This window comes from Oncorhynchus kisutch, linkage group LG5 (assembly GCF_002021735.2).
Source record: "Oncorhynchus kisutch isolate 150728-3 linkage group LG5, Okis_V2, whole genome shotgun sequence".
NCBI lineage: Eukaryota > Metazoa > Chordata > Actinopteri > Salmoniformes > Salmonidae > Oncorhynchus > Oncorhynchus kisutch.
The window spans coordinates 48,571,578-48,590,694 of NC_034178.2; the positions used below are offsets into that span (position 1 = coordinate 48,571,578).

Below are 19,117 nucleotides of genomic sequence, written 5' to 3' on the forward strand. Positions count from 1 at the left end.
TATTTATGAGGACCAATTGCCAAAGCATTTTCAATGCCTGATAATACTTTTGTATTCAATACAGAATGGCACAACATTGAATTCAGAAATTCAGATTGATTTCCCTATCAAATAAAGTGCACATGAAGGTCTCAGTGTGTAATATGAATTACGGACCATACCTTGAACGGACAGTCTCTCTGATGGGAAACATTGATGGGAGTGTTGGCCACAAAAAATCTGAACTCATCATGAGGGGCCACAGTGGCTCGGGGGTCTGCAGTACCCACATCCATACCCACACACCCACACATGCACTAGCCTTTCCCCCCTCAAAGCATTTTAGCGGCCCCCCTCTTGACAGCAGAGAGAATGTTTCAGAGTAAATTTTCTGCAATTCTACACATTTTGCCATGGGGCATAGATTTTTTTTTGTACTTATAAAGCAAGTTTGTTGCAAGTCTACACACTGCCATGGGGTGGAGAGAAATGCTAGCAGTTTTTTTTATATGATATCTGAGTGAGAGTGACTAACATTACTTCGACCATGATTACTACCATTTAAGATAGATGGCTATTTACCAATCTAAAATGTTTTAGCTGACTTGGTCTAATTGAGTGACTGTCAGTGACTAACATAATAAGAGAAAAACTGCGGATGAACAAGAACATTTCAAAATTGCACCTTGTGTGCGTGTGTGCTCTATTATGTACATTTGTATCTGCAACTTTCTGAATGCCGCTTACCCCCCCCCCCCCCCCCTTTAAAAGCGGAAGTAGAACTTCCACGACAGTCGTTGAGAAGTGTGCCTGTCAAAATATTTTGTTCTGCTACTTCTGACAGTGACCGCTCGAGCTGCCGAATACCTGCTCTAAGGTAAGTAGCAAGTCGATAAAGGTTCGCAAATTATTTAGCTAGCTTCCAATTCCTGTCAACTGTAGCGGCATCCATAGCCTTGTAGTTAGCTAGCTAACGCTAGTGCGTGAACTTCTCGATACCAACGGCGTTAAGCTAACGTTAGCTAGCTAGCTACACACCCACAAAATGAAGTTACTGGACTTTGCGCCAAGCTAACTGAACTAGCTAGCTATATACCTAAACATTACTGAGGGGTTGTACATGGAAATACAGCCAGGACAGCTGCTATAGCTAGCTAATTAGCACTCGCTCAACCTTCTCAGTGCCTCAGACAATGTCAGGGAATTTACCAGCCACGTCAAAGCTTGTCTGCTGTTTCTGCTGTGTCTGCTGCTACTTCTGTGTTACTGGAAGTACCACGCCTCACTCAGCTGTATCAAAACACCACTGCCATTGGCCAGTGTGCCAGAAAAAGTGAAAAGCACCTGCCTCAAGTGCATCAATACTATCTTCAAAATGTAGTGTTTTGTTGATGCATAATGTTTCTCTTTTCTGCAGTGATTGAAATACAGATAAGGGATGGCACCAAAGAGGAGGGCTGCCTCATCCACCAAAGCCAATAAAGCGGGTGGAAAGAAGGTCAAGCAAGAGCCTGACACACCAAAGGATGCCTTTACCTCTGCCAAAGAGGCTCTGAAGGCTGCAGGGCCAGAAGTGAAGGGCAAAAGGAAGGCTGATGAGCACTGCTTGCTGTCAGAACAGCATTCAGGAAGGGTGAGTTGGACATCATGCCGTATCAAGGCAGGTAGCAGGCTATTTATTGGGCTGCCTGTGCCACCAATCATACATATATATTGTATCCTATTTCAGCTCAAAAGTCCTCCTGTGCAGTCAGTAGTACTCATTGAGGTACTTTGAAAGTGTTACTGTGATTGAAGCACTTGTCACTAGAGGTAGACCGATTTAAGATTTTTCAACGCCGATACCGATTATTGGAGGACCTAAAAAAAAAAGCCTATACCGGTTTTTATCGGCCGATTTAAAAAAAAAAAAAAAAAAAAAAAAAAAAAAAAAAAAATTTAAAACTATTATTTGTAATAATGACAATTACAACAATACTGAATGAACACTTATTTTAACTTAACATCAAAATCAATTTGGCCTCAAATAAATAATGAAACATGTTCAATTTGGTTTAAATAATGCAAAAACAAAGTGTTGGAGAAGGTAAAAGTGCAATATGTGCCATGTAAGAAAGCTAACGTTTGTTCCTTGCTCAGAACATGAGAACATATGAAAGCTGGTGGTTCCTTTTAACATGAGTCTTCAATATTCCCAGGTAAGAGGTTTTAGGTTGTAGTTATTATAGGAATTATAGGACTATTTCTCTCTCTACCATTTGTATTTCATTAACCTTTGACTATTGGATGTTCTTATAGGCACTTTAGTATTGCCAGTGTAACAGTACAGCTTCCGTCACTCTCCTCGCTCCTCCCTGGGCTCGAACCAGGAACACAATGACAACAGCCACCCTCGACGCAGCGTTACCCATGCAGAGCAAGGGGAACAACCACTCCAAGTCTCAGAGCGAGTGACGTTTGAAACTCTATTAGCGCGCACCCTGCTAACTAGCTAGCCATTTCACATCGGTTACACAAGCCTAATCTCGGGAGTTGATAGGCTTGAAGTCATAAACAACGCAATGCTTGACGCACAACGAAGAGTTGCTGGCAAAACGCATGAAAGTGCTGTTTGAATGAATGCTTACGAGCCTGCTGCTGCCTACCACTGCTCAGTCAGACTGCTCTATCAAATCATAGACTTAGTTATAGCATAATAACACACAGAAATACGAGCCTTAGGTCATTAGGGGCGGCAGGGTAGCCTAGTGGTTAGAGCGTTGGACTAGCAGCCGAATTGTTGGAGATTCAAATCCCCAAGCTGACAAGTTACAAATCTGTCGTTCTGCCCCTGAACAGGCAGTTAACCCACTGTTCCGAGGCCGTCATTGAAAATAAGAATTTGTTCTTAACTGACTTGCCTAGTTAAATAAAGGTAAAATAAATAAAAATTATATGGTCGAATCCGGAAACTATCATTTCGAAAACAAGACGTTTATTCTTTCAGTGAAATATGGAATCGTTCCATATTTTATCTAAGGGGTCCATTAGGCTAAATATTCCTGTTACATTGCACAACCTAAAATGTTATGTCATAATTACGTAAAATTCTGGCAAATTAGGCAGCCCAAACTGTAGGTTAATATTGCATGCTAACCTGGATTTATTTTAGCTAAATATGCAGATATATATATATATATATATAAATAATACATACTTCTGTGTATTGATTTTAAGAAAGGCATTGATGTTCATGGTTAGGTACACATTGGAGCAACGATACGCACCGCATCGATTATATGCAACGCAGGACACGCTAGATAAACTAGTAATATTATCAACCATGTGTAGTTAAGTAGTGATTATGATTGATTGTTTTTTATAAGATAAGTTTAATGCTAGCTAGCAACTTACCTTGGCTTACTGCATTCGCGTAATGTGGAGTGCATTGCACACCTCGTGGAGTGCATTGCACACCTCGTGGAGTGCAATGAGAGGCAGGTGGTTAGAGCGTTGGACTAGTTAACTGTAAGGTTGCAAGATTGAATCCCACGAGCTGACAAGGGTTTGGCAATTTTATGTATCAATGATGTTTGACAGTCAATGTCGTTCTGCCCCGGAACGAGGGGTTTAACCCACCGTTCCTAGGCCGTCATTGAAAATAAGAATTGTTCTTAACTGACTTGCCTAGTTAAATAAAGGTGTAAAAAAAGGTTTCCAAAGATACCGATTTCCGATTGTTATGAAATCTTGAAATCGGACCTAATTAATCGGTCGACCTCTACTTGTCACACACTGACTAAAGGCTATGACAATGAATAGCTTTGAGTTCACTTCAGCCACACCCTTCATTTAGAATCAATGAGGTTTGACTACATTCCAATATACAAACCTTAGAAGTGACATGTAGGGTACAGTAAAAGTTTCAGTTGGAAGTAAACTCCCTGAGAGTGAGAGACACTTGCCCCTTGAATTCATCTAATGCAGAAGGGGACTATTCTCTTCTTTCCTTGTTCAAGACATTACCTCTGCTCAGTTGTAGTGTACGCTCCCCCAAGATACCTGAGATAATGAGTGTGTAAGGTCACTCATATCTACTGTATATGCTGCATTCAGTTATAGCTGTTTCAAAAGACCAATGTGTTGCTACACCATGTTTGCTAATCATTCATATATAGCAGAATCTGAGAAACTGTCACTAGTTACAGGTATTTGTCTTGAATTGTTTGATCAGCCTTGCAGTCACAACAACAGGACAGACTGCTGTGCAGTGCAATAGATGAATGTGCTCATTTTTATCTGACTGCTTTCCTGAATCATGTTCCTCCTTTAATCTCCCCCACAGGTGTATGAAGATTATGATTGCATGCTGAATCAGACCAACATTGGAAATAACAACAACAAGTTTTATGTCATTCAAGTGTTGTGTATAGATGACTCTTACTACTGCTGGACCAGATGGGGAAGAGTGGTAAGCTTAATTTTTGACAGACACGATGGTAGTTTACTAGACATCCCTGTGTATACTTTAGTAGTAAATCTACATTTTTGTTAATTATGTTAAATACTAAGCTATTAATTTATTGAGCACCCAGAATTGAAGCATCATCATCTTCTCTCTCCCTTACAGGGGGAAACGGGCCAGTCAAACCTATCAGACCTCTCCAACAGCCCAGACAAAGCCATCAAAGACTTTGAGAAGAAGTTCAAAGACAAGACGAAGAACAGCTGGAAGGAGCGGGACAACTTTGTGTCTCACCCAGGGAAGTACACCCTGATAGAGGTGGATGGAGACCAGGATGCAGAGGTCAAGGTAAAGTGGTGGCTGGGTCTCAGTAGGACCACGGATTCTAAAGTAGGGTTTGGCAATTTTATGTATCAATGATGTTTGACAGTCATTGTCGATGGTAATGACATTGTAATATCATAAACTATGTTTTAGCATATTTGAACTTGATTTCACCACCGGAGTCTGGCAGCGCTGAATACACAGCATTGCGACAAGCCAAATGGCCTATTCCCTATTGACATAGCGTACATTTTTTGTAAACTTAGCAAAAAAAACGAAACGTCCACTCACTGTCAACTGCGTTTATTTTGAGAACTTAACATGTGTAAATATTCGTATGAACATAACAAGATTCAACAACTGAGACATATACTGAACAAGTTCCACAGACATGTCACTAACAGAACTGGAATAATGTGTCCCTGAACAAAGGGGGGGATCAAAATCAAAAGTAACAGTCAGTATCTGGTGTGGCCACCAGCTGCATTAAGTACTGCAGTGCATCTCCTCCTCATGGACTGCACCAGATTTGCCAGTTCTTGCTGTGAGATATTACCCCTCTTCCACCAAGGCATCTGCAAGCTCCCAGACATTTCCGAGGGGAATGTCCCTAGCCCCTCACCCTCCGATCCAACTGTTCCCAGATGTGCTCAATGGGACTCGTCAATGAAGAGCACTTTTTGCCGGTCCTGTCTGGTCCAGTGACGGTGGGTTTGTGCCCAGTGACGTTGTTGCCGTTGATGTCTGGTGAGGACCTGCCTTTACAACAGGCCTACAAGCCCTCAGTCCAGCCTCTCTCAGCCTATTGCGGACAGTCTGAGCACTGATGGAGGGATTGTGCATTCCTGGTGTAACTCGGGCAGTTGTTGCTGCGATCCTGTACCTGTCCTACAGGTGTGATGTTTGGATGTACCGATCCTGTGCAGGTGTTGTTATATGGGGTCTGCCACTGCGATCTGCTATCCGTCCTGTCTCCCTGTAGCGCTGTCTTAGGCATCTCACAGTACGGACGTTGCAATTTATTGCCCAGGCCTCATCTGCAGTCCTCATGCCTCCTTGCAGCATGCTTAAGGCACGTTCACGCAGAAGAGCAGGGACCCTTTTGGTGTTTTTCAGAGTCAGTAGAAAGGCCTCTTTAGTGTCATAAGTTTTCATTACTGTGACCTTAATTGCCTACCGTATGTAAGCTGTTAGTGTCTTAATGACTGTTCCACAGGTGCATGTTCATTAATTGTTTATGGTTCATTGAACAAGCATGGGAAAGAGTGTTTAAACCCTTTACAATGAAGATCTGTGAAGTTATTTGGATTTTAATGAATTATCTTTGAAAGACAGGGTCCTGAAAATGGAATTTCTTTCTTTTTAGTTTACGTTACAGCCTTATTCTAAAAATGCTTTAAATAAATTATAATTCTCAGTCTACACACAATATCCCATAATGACAAAGCAAAAACCTAATGTTTATTAAAAATAAAAACATAAATGCCTTTACATAAGCCTTTGCTATGCTTTGCTATGAGATTAGAATTTGAGCTCAGGTGCATCCTGTTTCCATTGATCATCCTTGAGATGTTTCTACAACTTGATTGGAGTCCACCTGTGATAAATTCAGTTGATTGGACATGATTTGGAAAGGCACACACATATAAGGTTCCACAGTTAACCGTGCATGTCAGAGCAAAAAAAGTAGTGGTCAAAGGAAATCTCTGTAGAGCTTTGAGACACACTTCGAGGCATAGATCTGGGGAAGGGTACCCAAAAATGTCTGCAGCATTGAAGGTCCCCAGGAACACAGTGGTCTCCATCATTCTTAAGTGGAAGAAGTTTGGAACCACCAAGACTTTTCCTGGAGCTGGCCGCCCTGCCAAACAGAGCAATCGGGGGAGAAGGGTCTTGAAGAACCCTATGGTCACTCTTGACAGAGCTCCAGAGTTCCTCTGTGGAGATGGGAGAACCTTCCAGAAGGACAACCACCTATGACGCACTCCACCAAACAGGCCTTTTTGCTAGAGTGGCCAGACAGAAGCCTCCTCAGTAAAAGGCACAAGACAGCCTGCTTGGAGTTTGCCAAAAGGTACCTAAAGACTCTCAGACCATGAGAAAAAAATATTCTCTGGTCTGATGAAACCAACTCTTTGACCTGAATGCCAAGTGTCACGTCTGAAGGAAACCTAGCACCATCCCTACAGTGAAGCATGGTGGTGGCATCATGCTGTGGGATGTTTTTCAGTGACGGGGACTGGGAGACTAGTCAGGATCGAGGGAAAGATGAACAGAGCAAAGTACAGAGATTGATGAAAACCTGCTCAGGACCTCAGACTGGAGAGAAGGTTCACCTTCCAACAGGACCATGACCCTAAGCACCCAGCCAAGACAATGCAGGAGTGGCTTTGGGTCAAGTCTCTGAATGTCCTTGAGTGGCCCAGTAAGAGCCCAGACTTGAACCCGATCAAACATCTGGAGAGGCCAGAAAATAGCTATGCGGCAACGCTCCCAATCCAACCTGACAGAGCTTGAGAGGATCTGCAGAGAAGAATGGGAGAAACTCGCCAAATACAAGTGTGCCAAGCTTGTAGTAGCATACCCAAGAAGACTCTATGCCGTAATCGCTGCCAAAGGTGCTTCAATAAAGTACTGAGTAAAGGGTCTGAATACTTACAGTACCAGTCAAAAGTTTGGACATACCTACTCATTCCAGGGTTTTTCTTTAATTCTCCATTAATTATTATTATTTTTTTAACTTCGTAGAATAATGGTGAAGACATCAAAACTATGAAATAACACATAACCAGACAAGTGTTAAACAAATCAAAATGTTGAATATTTGAGGCTATTTGAAGTACCCACCCTTTACCTTGAGGACAGCTTTGCACACTCTTGGCATTCTCAAATCAAATTGTATTTGTCACATACACATGGTTAGGGTGGTTTGGTAAGAATAATGCCCCTCTCCCCACAGGTGTTAATTACTACCTCTGAGGGCTTAGAGCTTGAGGTAGTCACCTCATACAAGTACTTGGGAGTGTGGCTCGACTTTACACTGTCCTTCTCTCAGCATATATCAAAGCTGCTGGCTAACGTTAAATCTAGACTTGGTTTCCTCTATCGTAATCACTCCTCTTTCACCCCAGCTGCCAAACTAACCCTGATTCAGATGACCATCCTACCCATGCTAGATTATGGAGACATAATTTATAGTAAGGGTGCTCTTGAGCGGCTAAATGTTCTTTACCATTCAGCCATCCTATTTGCCACCAATTCTCCTTATAGGCCACATCACTGCACTCTATACTACTCTGTATACCCGTCGCAAGACCCACTGGTTGATGCTTGTTTATAAAACCCTCTTATGCCTCACTCCCCCCTATCTGAGATATCTACTGCAGCCCTCATCCTCCAACACCCGTTCTGCCAGTCACATTCTGTTAAAGGTCGCCAAAGCGCACGCATCCCTGGGTTGCTTGTTTTTTCAGTTCGCTGCGACTGGAACGAGCTGCAACAAACACTCAAACTGGACAGTTTTATCTCCATGTCTTCATTCAAAGACTCAATCATGGACAATCTTATTGACAGTCGTGGCTGCTTTGAGCGACGTATTGTTGTCTCTACCTTCTTGACCTTTGCTCTTGTCTGTGCCCAATAATGTTTGTACCATGTTTTGTGCTGCTGCCATGTTGTTGCTACCATGTTGTTGTGTTGCTACCTTTCTATGTTGTCTTAGGCCTCTCTTTACGTAGTGTTGTCTCTCTTGTTTAAAATAAATAACATAAGGTTGTCATTGGTAGGCTGTCATTGTTAATAAGAATTTGTTCTTAACTGACTTGCCTAGTTAAATAAATACAAATTCTACAATGTAGAGTAATTGGATAATAACAAATACATATCACACACACAGTCGTGGCCTATAGTTTTTAGTGACACAAATATACATTTTCAAGTCTGCTGCCTCAGTTTGGCAATTTACATATACTCCAGAATGTTATAAAGAGTGATCAGATGAATTGCACTTAATTGCAAAGTCCCTCTTTGCCATGCAAATGACATGAATCTCCAAAAAACATTTCTACTGCATTTCAGCCCTGCCACAAAAGGACCAGCTGACATCATGCCAGTGATTCTCTAGTTAACACAGGTGTGAGTGTTGATAAGGACAAGGCTGGAGATCACTCTGTCATGCTGATTGAGTTCGAATAAAAGACTGGAAGCTTCAAAAGGAGGGTGGTGTTTGGAATCATTGTTCTTTCTCTGTCAAGCATGGTTACTTGCAAGGAAACACGTGCCGTCATCATTGCTTTGCACAAAAAGGGCTTCACAGGGAAGGATATTGCTGCCAGTAAGATTGCACCTAAATCAACCATTTATCGGATCATCAAGAACTTCAAGGAGAGCGGTTCAATTGTTGGGCGCCCAAGAAAGTCCAGCAAGCGCCAGGACCGTCTCCTAAAATTGATTCAGCTGCGGGATCGGGGCACGAACAGTACAGCGCTTGCTCAGGAATGGCAGCAGGCAGGTGTGTGTGCATCTGCACGCACAGTGAGGCGAAGACTTTTGGAGGATGGCCTGGTGTCAAGAAGGGCAGCAAAGAAGCCACTTCTCTCCAGGAAAAACATCAGGGACAGATGGATATTCTGCAAAAGGTACAGGGATTGGACTGCTGAGGACTGGGGTAAAGTCATTTTCTCTGAATCCCCTTTCCGATTGTTTGGGACATCCGGAAAAAAGCTTGTCCGGAGAAGACAAGGTGAGTGCTACCATCAGTCCTGTGTCATGCCAACAGTAAAGCATCTTGAGACCATTCATGTGTGTGTGGGGTTGCTTCTCAGCCAAGGGAGTGGGCTCACTCACAATTTTGCCCCTAGAACACAGCCATGAATAAAGAATGGTACCAACACATCCTCCGAGAGCAACTTCTCCCAACCATCCAGGAACAGTTTGGTGACGAACAATGCCTTTTCCCACATGATGGAACACCTTGCCATACGGCAAAAGGGATAACTAAGTGGCTCGGGGAACAAAACATCAATATTTTTGGTCCATGGCCAGGAAACTCCCCAGACCTTAATCCCATTCAGAACTTGTGGTCAATCCTCAAGAGGCGGGTGGACAAACAAAACCCCACACATTCTGACAAACTCCAGGCATTGATTATGCAAGTATGGGCTGCCATCAGTCAGGATGTGGCCCAGAAGTTAATTGACAGCACGCCAGGGCAGATTGCAGAGGTTTTGAAAAAGAAGGGTCAACACTGCAAATATTGACTCTTTGCTTCAACTTCATGTAATTGTCAATAAAAGCCTTTGACACTTATGAAATGCTTGTAATTATACTTCAGTATTCCATAATACCACCTATGTCATGCAATAAAATGCAAATTAATTACTTAAATTATGCAATGTGATTTTTCTGGATTTTTGTTTTGGATTCCGTCTCTCACAGTTGAAGTGTACCTATGATAAAAATTACAAACCTCTACATGCTTTGTAAGTAGGAAACCTGCAAAATCGGCAGTGTTATCAAATACTTGTTTTCCCCACTGTGTGTGTATATATGTGTGTATGTGTATATATATATATATATCACACAGAGTTTGTGGTCACTTAGAAGCTAATTGATCATTAGAAAACCCTTTTGCAATTATGTTAGTACAGCTGAAAACTGTTGTTCTGATTAAAGAAGGAGAAACACTGGCCTTCTTTAGACTAGATGAGTATCTGGAGCATCAGCATTTGTGGGTTCGATTACAGGGTCAAAATGGCCAGAAACAAAGCACTTTATTCTGTAACTCGTCAGTCTATTCTTGTTCTGAGAAATCATGGCTATTCCATGCGAGGAATTGTCAGGAAACTGAAGATCTCATACCACGCTGTGTACTACTCCCTTCACAGAACAGCGCAAACTGGCTCTAACCAGAATAGAAAGGGGAGTGGGAGGCCTCGGTGCACAACTGAGCAGGAGGACAAGTACATTAAAGTGTCTAATTTGAGAAACGGACGCCTCACAAGTCCTCAACTGGTAGCTTCATTAAATAGTACCCGCAAAACACCAGTCTCAACGTCAACAGTCGAGGTGAGACTGGGATGCCGGCCTTCTAGGCAGAGTTGCAAAGAAAAAGCCATATCCCAAACTGGCCAATAAAAGTTTTTTTTTTTTTAAAGATTAAGATGAGCAAAATAACACAGACACACACAAGTCAGCTCCTGAAAATCTAATTATTTAGCCTATAACATTCTTTAACACTTGAATAAACATTGGCTTTGGCAAGAAATGAATAGGCCAATTAGCATATGCTTTTTTGCATTTCGAACTGTACAAATCCTAAGTATAGGCAAACAAGTTACAAAATAAATAAAGTAGCCTGAACAAAATAAGTACTAAAATAACAAACGAGTCCAAAAAAAGCTATGCATGTAAGTCTAAGGGTTTGACAGAATATTTTAGTTTAATCTATAGGCTATGTCTTTCGAATAAGATGCATCTGGATCTGAATATAGGCTACATTTAAATAAAGTGCAATGAGGAACCATGTCTTAGATCTACCTAAAGGTTTTTGGCAGCAAACACTAGCATGTTCACCTTTTCTGCCCAGAGTAGCAAACTCTGCAGGATGATGGACTTGTAAATGTTGGAGGTTTGTAGTCTGTCCATCCATTGCCTGAAACCGAAGGACTGCTTAACACCCAAGTCAGCCATTGTTTTTTATTCTGATTTAGTATAAGGCAGACTATTCTATAGTTACTAAGTGAAATGCCTTTTTATTTTTATTTACAGTCTGAAGTAGCCTAAAGGAAGAAAGAATTACGCAAATGCCCTTACCCAGATGCTTAAGATGATGAAATAGCAATAGCCTGCACTTGATATGGCTGTAATATTAGTTTTTAAAAGGTAGGCTAAAATGTAATTTCAGACATCGCCCATCCATACTCTAAAGAATAACAACATTTTACCTTCCTGGCTCCTGTAATTTAGTATGTCTTACAATACACTCAGGTGGTCAGGCTGACTCATTATAGTTTTGCTGTGTCCATTTTTGTTCCCTCTCTATAACATGCTCTCTTCTGGCTTTTGCAGGTGGACTGTGTTGATGGGAAGATTGGCAAGGGCCCCAGAAACATCCTTCCTTGCACCCTGGACAGCCCCACGCAGAAGCTCATCCAGCTCATCTTCAGCAATGACATGTTCAAAGAGGCCATGGAGTGCATGAACCTGGGTGGGTGTCAATCTGTCCATCATACCACCTGTACCCCTCCAGCACTGAAGCAACTTTCTGTTCCTCAGACAGTAAGCCTGGGTGTGGTCTGTCTATGTACACATGTTCTGTTATGTAACATACCTGTTGGACTGGACTGCTTGTTGTATTGTGTTTTACTCTGTCAGTGCAATGATATACTTGGCTGTTAAACTGAAGTCAGGGAAGCCCAGGCATCTGCTCTATGTGATCAGAGAAGAGCATCCTAAATCATTAGTCATTTTAAATGGGGGGTAAAGCCTGGCGATCTGGAGCTAAATGTCTAAGCCATATAAAACCTAGTCTGTCTGATCGATAATGTAAGTAGGACTATAAAATGTATACAATGTTTATTCAGCTGTTGCAAGTTCCCTAACTACCACATTTACTAATGTAGAGGAGAGCAGTCAACAGACACCTGCACAGTTTATATAGGCCTAACGTATGAACTCAGACAGAGCAGTGATATGTGTGTAATCATATCCCCCTTATTGCCTCTCTCTCTTTGGGCCACCAGACATAAAGAAGATGCCCCTGGGGAAGCTGAGCAAGATGCAGATTGCTAAGGGCTTTGAGGTGCTGGAGGAGATTGAGGGAGCCATTAACGCCAGCAGGCCCAAACTGGAGGAACTCTCCTCCAAGTTCTTCACCACCATCCCACACAACTTTGGACGCACCAGGCCCCCGGTCATCGACAGTTCTGAGATCGTGGAGAAGAAGAAGGAGATGCTTCTGGTGAGATCACCTTGTACTTGATTAGACGCTGTCACAGTATTGTGCTTTATGGAATGACATTGATCTTGATCAGTACTATTTAGGGCCAATAGTTTTTTAATAGCCTACAATAAGAACCCAGTTTTCCCTGATCAAGTCTGGTGAAACTCCTGGCCCTAATCATGATGAGTGGTCTTGTCCAGGCCTGATCCCATTCCTGACTGTGCTGTCCCCTGCAGGTGCTGGCTGATATAGAGATAGCCCAGAACTTGAAGGCTGAGACTGAGAAGGCCCAGGAGCAGATGGAGGTGGAGAAAGTACCTCATCCACTGGACCAAAACTATCTGTCTCTCAGCTGCAAACTTGCTCTACTACAAAGAGATACACAGGAATTCAAGGTACCGTGGTCTCTAATAGAAGTTGAATTCTATACAAACACCACTGTATTGTTCAAAATCAGACAAGTCTTTAGTGATATGCGGATGGTCATATTTAAATGGGTGACTTTACTGTGACAAAGCATAATTTATACTACAAAAGAGAAGAATATTGTAAATGTTAAGCTTCCATTGTATTTCCATTCTTGCCTCATTTAAAGCTAATAGAGAAATACCTGAAGGCCACTGCATATAGCCACAACCAGCCAAAGATTATAGATGTCTGGGAGGTGGACAGAGAGACTGAGGTGGGTAACATATGGCACAACAACTTCATGTCATAATTCTTGTAGTATGTAATACAGCATTCATTTTTTTACAAATTTGCTGTGATCTTGATTTTTGTGCTGATGCATGTATAAAATAAATAATATATTGTTATAACTGTAGGTTTGTTTGACTTAGCGTTAGTATTTAAGGTGATTGATCTTTCTGTGGGGATTGTTCTCCCCAGGCGGAGAGATTCAGGGAGAACGACGGTCTAGAGAACCGGCGTCTGCTGTGGCATGGTACCAATGTGGCGGTGGTGGCAGCCATCTTGAAGGGCGGGCTGCGGATCATGCCCCAGTCAGGGGGCCGTGTGGGCAGGGGCATCTACTTTGCCTCGGAGAACAGCAAGTCAGCTGCATACGGTGAGGCTATAGCTACCATGTGGCTGAACTACCGGGATCTATTTTAGACGTCATCTTCGGAATATCCAGTCAATTTCCAAATGTATGTTCATGTAGTGAGTATAAGACTGTTAGGTGCACTACTACGACACTTCGTTTTGTGAAGAAATACTGTGCTACTTACTACATATGTGTCCTGTCCCTGTGTAGTGCGTACATCTAAAGACAGGGGGGTGATGTTTCTGAACGAGGTGGCGCTGGGGAAGGAAAACACCATCACTATGGACGACAGCTCCCTGAAGGAGGCTCCTACCGGCTACGACTGCGTGGTGGCTAGAGGACAGTTGGAACCAGGTACAGTAGCCTGAGCTATGTTAATGTACATTAAGAAGAGCGTGGGTCCTAGGATCGAGCCTTAGGGTACTCCCTTGTTGACAGGCAATGGCTGAGACAGCAAACGTTCTGACTTTACACACTGCACACTCTGAAGAGGTAGTTGGCAAACCAGGCCAAATACTCCTCAGAGACACCAATATTCCTTAGCCGATCCACAAGAATGGAATGGTCTACCGTATCAAAAGCTTTGGCCAAGTCAATAACTGTAGCAGCACAACATTGCTTAGAATCAAGAGCAATGGTGACATAATATAAGACCTTTACGTTGCAGTGACACATCCATAACCTAAGCAGAAACCAGATTGCATACCAGAGAGAATACTATAGACTACGAAAGCCAGTCAGTTGACTTTTGATAAAAAGGACAAGATAGAAATTGACCTATGACAGTTAGGATTTCCCAGTGCCTTCCAAGCACTGGGAAACTCCCCAGAGAGGAAAGACATGTTAAAAAGGTGAAAGAGGCTCAACTATGATAGGGCCACAACTTTAAAGAAGAAAGGGTCTAAACCATGTTAGGTAGGGCAGTTTGGGTACAGGCGGGTGCTGATGGTGGGTGATAGCACTCAGCAACAGTCAACAAATAGCTATTTGAAAGCTTAAAACCAGCTAATCAAGTTGGTTGGGAACAGACTACCGAGCACTGAATGTGTTCCTTGGTAAAGATTGCCACTCCACCACCTTTGGAAGATCTGTCTTGCCGAAAAAGGTTATAACCAGAAAGGTTAACATCAGTGTTCAGAACACTCTTTCTTAACAATGTCTCAGTAATGACCAACACATCTGGATTGGAGCTGTGAACTCACACTTTCAATTGATACATTTTGGGTAATAAGCTTCTAGTGTTAATGTGCAGAAAACCCAGGCATTTACGTAAGCAGAAATCAGTGAAGCAGAATTCGGAGCACAAGTCAGAATTGTGGCTAGCAACTGTAGACGGACCAGTGTGTACATGCACATTTCCAGATATCATCAGCAGTAATACAATCAGTGCACTGCAAAGAACAGGGGGAGATCTGCGGGGTTGATTTTTCTATGACATTTTGAATGTGCATCAGATGGCAACAAGATCATATGTGACTCACCACCTGGATTCGGTCTTATGTAGCAAAAATAGTTTTTTTTCTTCCCATTGGATAAAGTAAAGACTGAGCTACAAAATGGGATATCATACAGCATTTTTGTCGAACAATGGGGAAAGTTATTCTGCTTTGAAAGTTGATACACTTGTAAACTTAGTTTTGAGAAAAGGGCTTGGAAAGTTTTGGTACCTACTGGAGAGCTCTCCTTTGACTACACCCAACTGGAAGCTTCATTAAATAATACCTGCAATACACCAGTCTCAATGTCAACAGTGAAGAGGTGACTCCGGGATGCTGGCCTTCTAGGCAGAGTCCCTCTGTCCAGTGTCTGTGTTCTTTTGTCCATCTTAATCTTTTATTTTTATTGACCAGTCTGAGATACGACTTTTTCTTTGCAACTCAGCCTAGAAGGCCTGCATCCTGCATCACTGTTGATGTTGAGACTGGTGTTTTGTGGGTACTTAATGAAGCTGCCAGTTGAGGACTTGTGAGGCGTCTGTTTCTCAAACTAGACACTCTAATGTACTTGTCCTCTTGCTCAGTTGTGCACCGGGGCCTCCCACTCCTCTTTCTATTCTGGTTAGCCATTTTGCGCTGTTCTGTGAAGGGAGTAGTACACAGCGTTGTACGAGTTCTTCAGTTTCTTGACAATTTCTCGCATGGAATAGTCATCATTTCTCAGAACAAGAATTGACTGACGAGTTTCAGAAGTAAGGTCTTTGTTTTTGGCCATTTTGAGCCTGTAATCGAACCCACAAATGCTGTTGCTCCACATACTCAACTAGTCTAAAGAAGGCCAGTTGTATTGCTTCTTTTATTAGCACAACTGTTTTCAGCTGTGCTAACATAATTGCAAAAGGGTTTTCTAATGGTCAATTAGCCTTTTAAAATTGTAAACTTGGATTAGCTAACACAACGTGCCATTGGAACACAGGAGTGATGGTTGCTGATAATGGGCCTCTGTACACCCAAGTAAAAAATCTGCCATTTCCAGCTACAATAGTCATTTACAACATTAACAGTGTCTACACTGTATTTCTGATTAATTTGATGTTATTTTCTTTTAAAAAATTCTTAGTGACCCCAAACGTTTGGACGGTAGTGTACTCTCTGAAACTGTAGTTAGATTCTTACCCATATATGGATGAAAGCTTCACGGCAGCCTGCAACCCCTTTCATTAAATAAGACATCCTGTGTCTTTTCCATTTAGTTTGCACAGCTTGTTTGGCCCGTTGTGATCCACTGATTTCAAAACTCGGGTTAATGTCTTCCGTGACAACAACACTGTTGATCGCCGTTTCTTCCCCATCACAGTCATCAGAAGACTCTACAATGTCTTCTTCAATTAAATGTTTTTACCTAAATCAGGGATTTCCTCATCGTCTGATACATTTACAGAGTCCTAGAGAAAGTCAGCATGGCACGGTCGTCCTCCAGAAAGTAGTCCATTACAACTTTTTCCCACTGACCTTTGTCGATAGCGCCTGATAAATTCTGGGCAGCGGTGTTATTGAGAGCAGTAGCAACATATTTGCGGTTCTCCATGGCTAAAGTTATATCTTTCGAACAAACTGCAGCCAGTTATCACTTTGTTTTCTATTCTTTTTAAAAATGTTTTTAGGCTGGGGTTTTGTACAACACTTTGAGATATCAGCTGATGTACGAAGGGCTATATAAATACATTTGATTTGATTTGATTCAGTAGAAAGGATTATCTACGCATAACGAACAGCTCATTTTATAGACACAAGATGCTACACCACAGAATCTGAAACTCATCTCTCGGCATGTCCGGCCCACTCATTATCTCAGCCAGTTATGGTTAGTGGGAATGTTCTTGGCTTTTTCTTTGGCTAAAACAACTAGGCTATTAATTTTGCAACTTTATTTGTGTTTACAGATGGCTTGAAAGTTCATGTTCTTGAAGACATTTCTGCCAGAAAACGCATTTTGATCAAGTATTTTTTTAACGTTCTAAAGTCTCTCCTGTGAAGTCGTGACTTGCGACATATGCCTAGTTTCCTGAATCGGGTCACATATTGTACAGCATTTTCATCAGGTAACGTGAATAAAAAGCCAGAGGGACGTAGTTGAATAGGATGGGAAACCAAGATTCTGTGTAACCGAAAAAGTTGTAGTTGCAAGGGTCTTTCTCCATATACACTACTGAAGTGGTTACTGTATGTCTAAACATCTGGTAGATGATTAGCAGATATCCAGAAGACTGCATAAGTCTAGTGAACACTTTTGTTGTGTATATCAGTACAGTGTTTGTATAGTAAACACTTGTGTGTTTCAGCTGTATGGTTGTGTAGTGAACACTGTGTGTTGTTTCAGACCCCTCTAAGGACATCTTCCTGACTCTGGATGGTAAGCAGGTGGCTGTGCCTCAGGGCAAGCCCATTAAGCAGCCCCAGTACAAGGACAGCTGCTTTTGCAACAGCGAGTATTTGGTCTACAAGGAGAACCAGTGTCGCATCCGCTACCTGCTGGAGCTCAAGTTTTAACCGGAGAGAGGAGAGGCACCTATGCACTCTAGGAGAGAAATTTCTCCTACTCTGTCTAATTGGTAGAGTATTGTTCAAATGAAGGTGGTTGTTGTTAGACCTCACTGTCACTGAGTACCATATTCAACCAAAGTTGTCTATAATGTATCAGATATACTTCTCTGTGCCTTATGCTTTACACAACAGGCTTTGAAGTCTTCCATTGGCAGTTTTAGTTGCAAGTCATTGGTGATTCTACTCTTAAACGGAGTATAAATACTGCACTCTCACTTAAAATTATAATCCTTATTGTAATTCCATTAGTCTACAATATTTACTTTGAGCAGACCATAGTATTGTGGATTTTCAATGTTATTGTACTATTTGGCCACTCATTTCTGTTATGGGAGCACTATTCTCTTTACCTTTACTGGATGTAATGTGAATACTGTACCTTTACTAATATGCAATACAATATCTACCTGTATCTTTATTCTGCACTATATGTTTTCATTTAGCTGTGAGTATTTCCTACTCTGAATATACTTGTATAAAGCTTTATTTTCACTTACCTACTTTGTGAAAACATCTCTCTTCAGTAACTGTTTGAATGTTAGTGCATGCAACATAATTCAGTACACTAGATAGGCCTGTATGCTGTATTGGCATGAAATAAAATGCATGATTGAAGGAATAACTGTAGAGTTGATCTGTATGTTTATAGAAGTTTGATTTGCATGTAGTGTGCGTCTATGAAGGAGATTTGTGCAGCTTTGAAAATCTATAATCCCAGTTGACTGTGTATGTTAATAATATTAATGTGTTACCTAGCAAGGCTCTGAAAGTTCCTGTGGCGATGATCAATGCTCTTGTCTCAGTTTATACATTTTCCTGGGCCTGGGTACAGATTCACAAAGCGTCTCGAGTAGGAGTCGTGATCTAGGATCAGTTTTGCCTTTTAAATCGTAATGAATAATTGGAGGGTCATCTGATTCTGGATCAGCACTTGAATTCTGAGACACTATGGGGCTGTTTATTGCACACAGCAGCCTGTTGAGAGAATGTCCTTCTGCCTTGTAACCAGGAGGTGTCACTAGTGAACACTCAGTCTCAGACCACCTCTCTGAGCCTTTTTGCACCTGATCTATTTACTTGAAGGCTCAATAAACAAATAACCCTCCAGCTGGCTGTCAGACCTCTCTCTCTCTCTGAGGAGACTGCATATGCTTTCACCTATTTATGTAACTCAGTCCAGACCCCAGTGTTTTGACCAATCACTCTTAAGTTATTTTTTCAGCACTTTTGATGTTACTTCTGTGGGTTGCCACTATTTAGTGGTTGTTGCCCAACATGTTTGCAACGTGCTGTAGATGCACAGTTGGATGTGTTGACCACATTCTTCAGACAACACATTTCGA

At 41.9% G+C, this 19,117-nt stretch overlaps 1 protein-coding gene across 1 annotated transcript; it reads left to right on the forward strand.

Annotated features, from left to right (window-relative positions):
- The first annotated feature begins 741 nt into the window (after positions 1-741).
- On the forward strand, positions 742-18,881 carry parp3 (poly (ADP-ribose) polymerase family, member 3). Its single transcript, XM_020483518.2, has 11 exons — positions 742-856; positions 1,397-1,612; positions 4,304-4,429; positions 4,589-4,771; positions 11,816-11,954; positions 12,490-12,707; positions 12,926-13,084; positions 13,285-13,371; positions 13,578-13,755; positions 13,945-14,088; positions 17,551-18,881. The coding sequence occupies exons 2-11, from the start codon at positions 1,418-1,420 to the stop codon at positions 17,718-17,720; spliced, it is 1,599 nt and encodes a 532-aa protein (XP_020339107.1). The 5' UTR covers positions 742-856; positions 1,397-1,417; the 3' UTR covers positions 17,721-18,881.
- The last annotated feature ends 236 nt before the right edge of the window (positions 18,882-19,117 follow it).

Coding starts and splice junctions, on each gene's coding strand:
- parp3 (XM_020483518.2), top strand. CDS start 1,418: ATGGCACCAAAGAGGAGGGCTGCCTCATCCACCAAAGCCAATAAAGCG. Junction 4,772..11,815: donor ACCAGGATGCAGAGGTCAAG/GTAAAGTGGTGG, acceptor TGGCTTTTGCAG/GTGGACTGTGTTGATGGGAA. Junction 12,708..12,925: donor AGAAGAAGGAGATGCTTCTG/GTGAGATCACCT, acceptor TGTCCCCTGCAG/GTGCTGGCTGATATAGAGAT.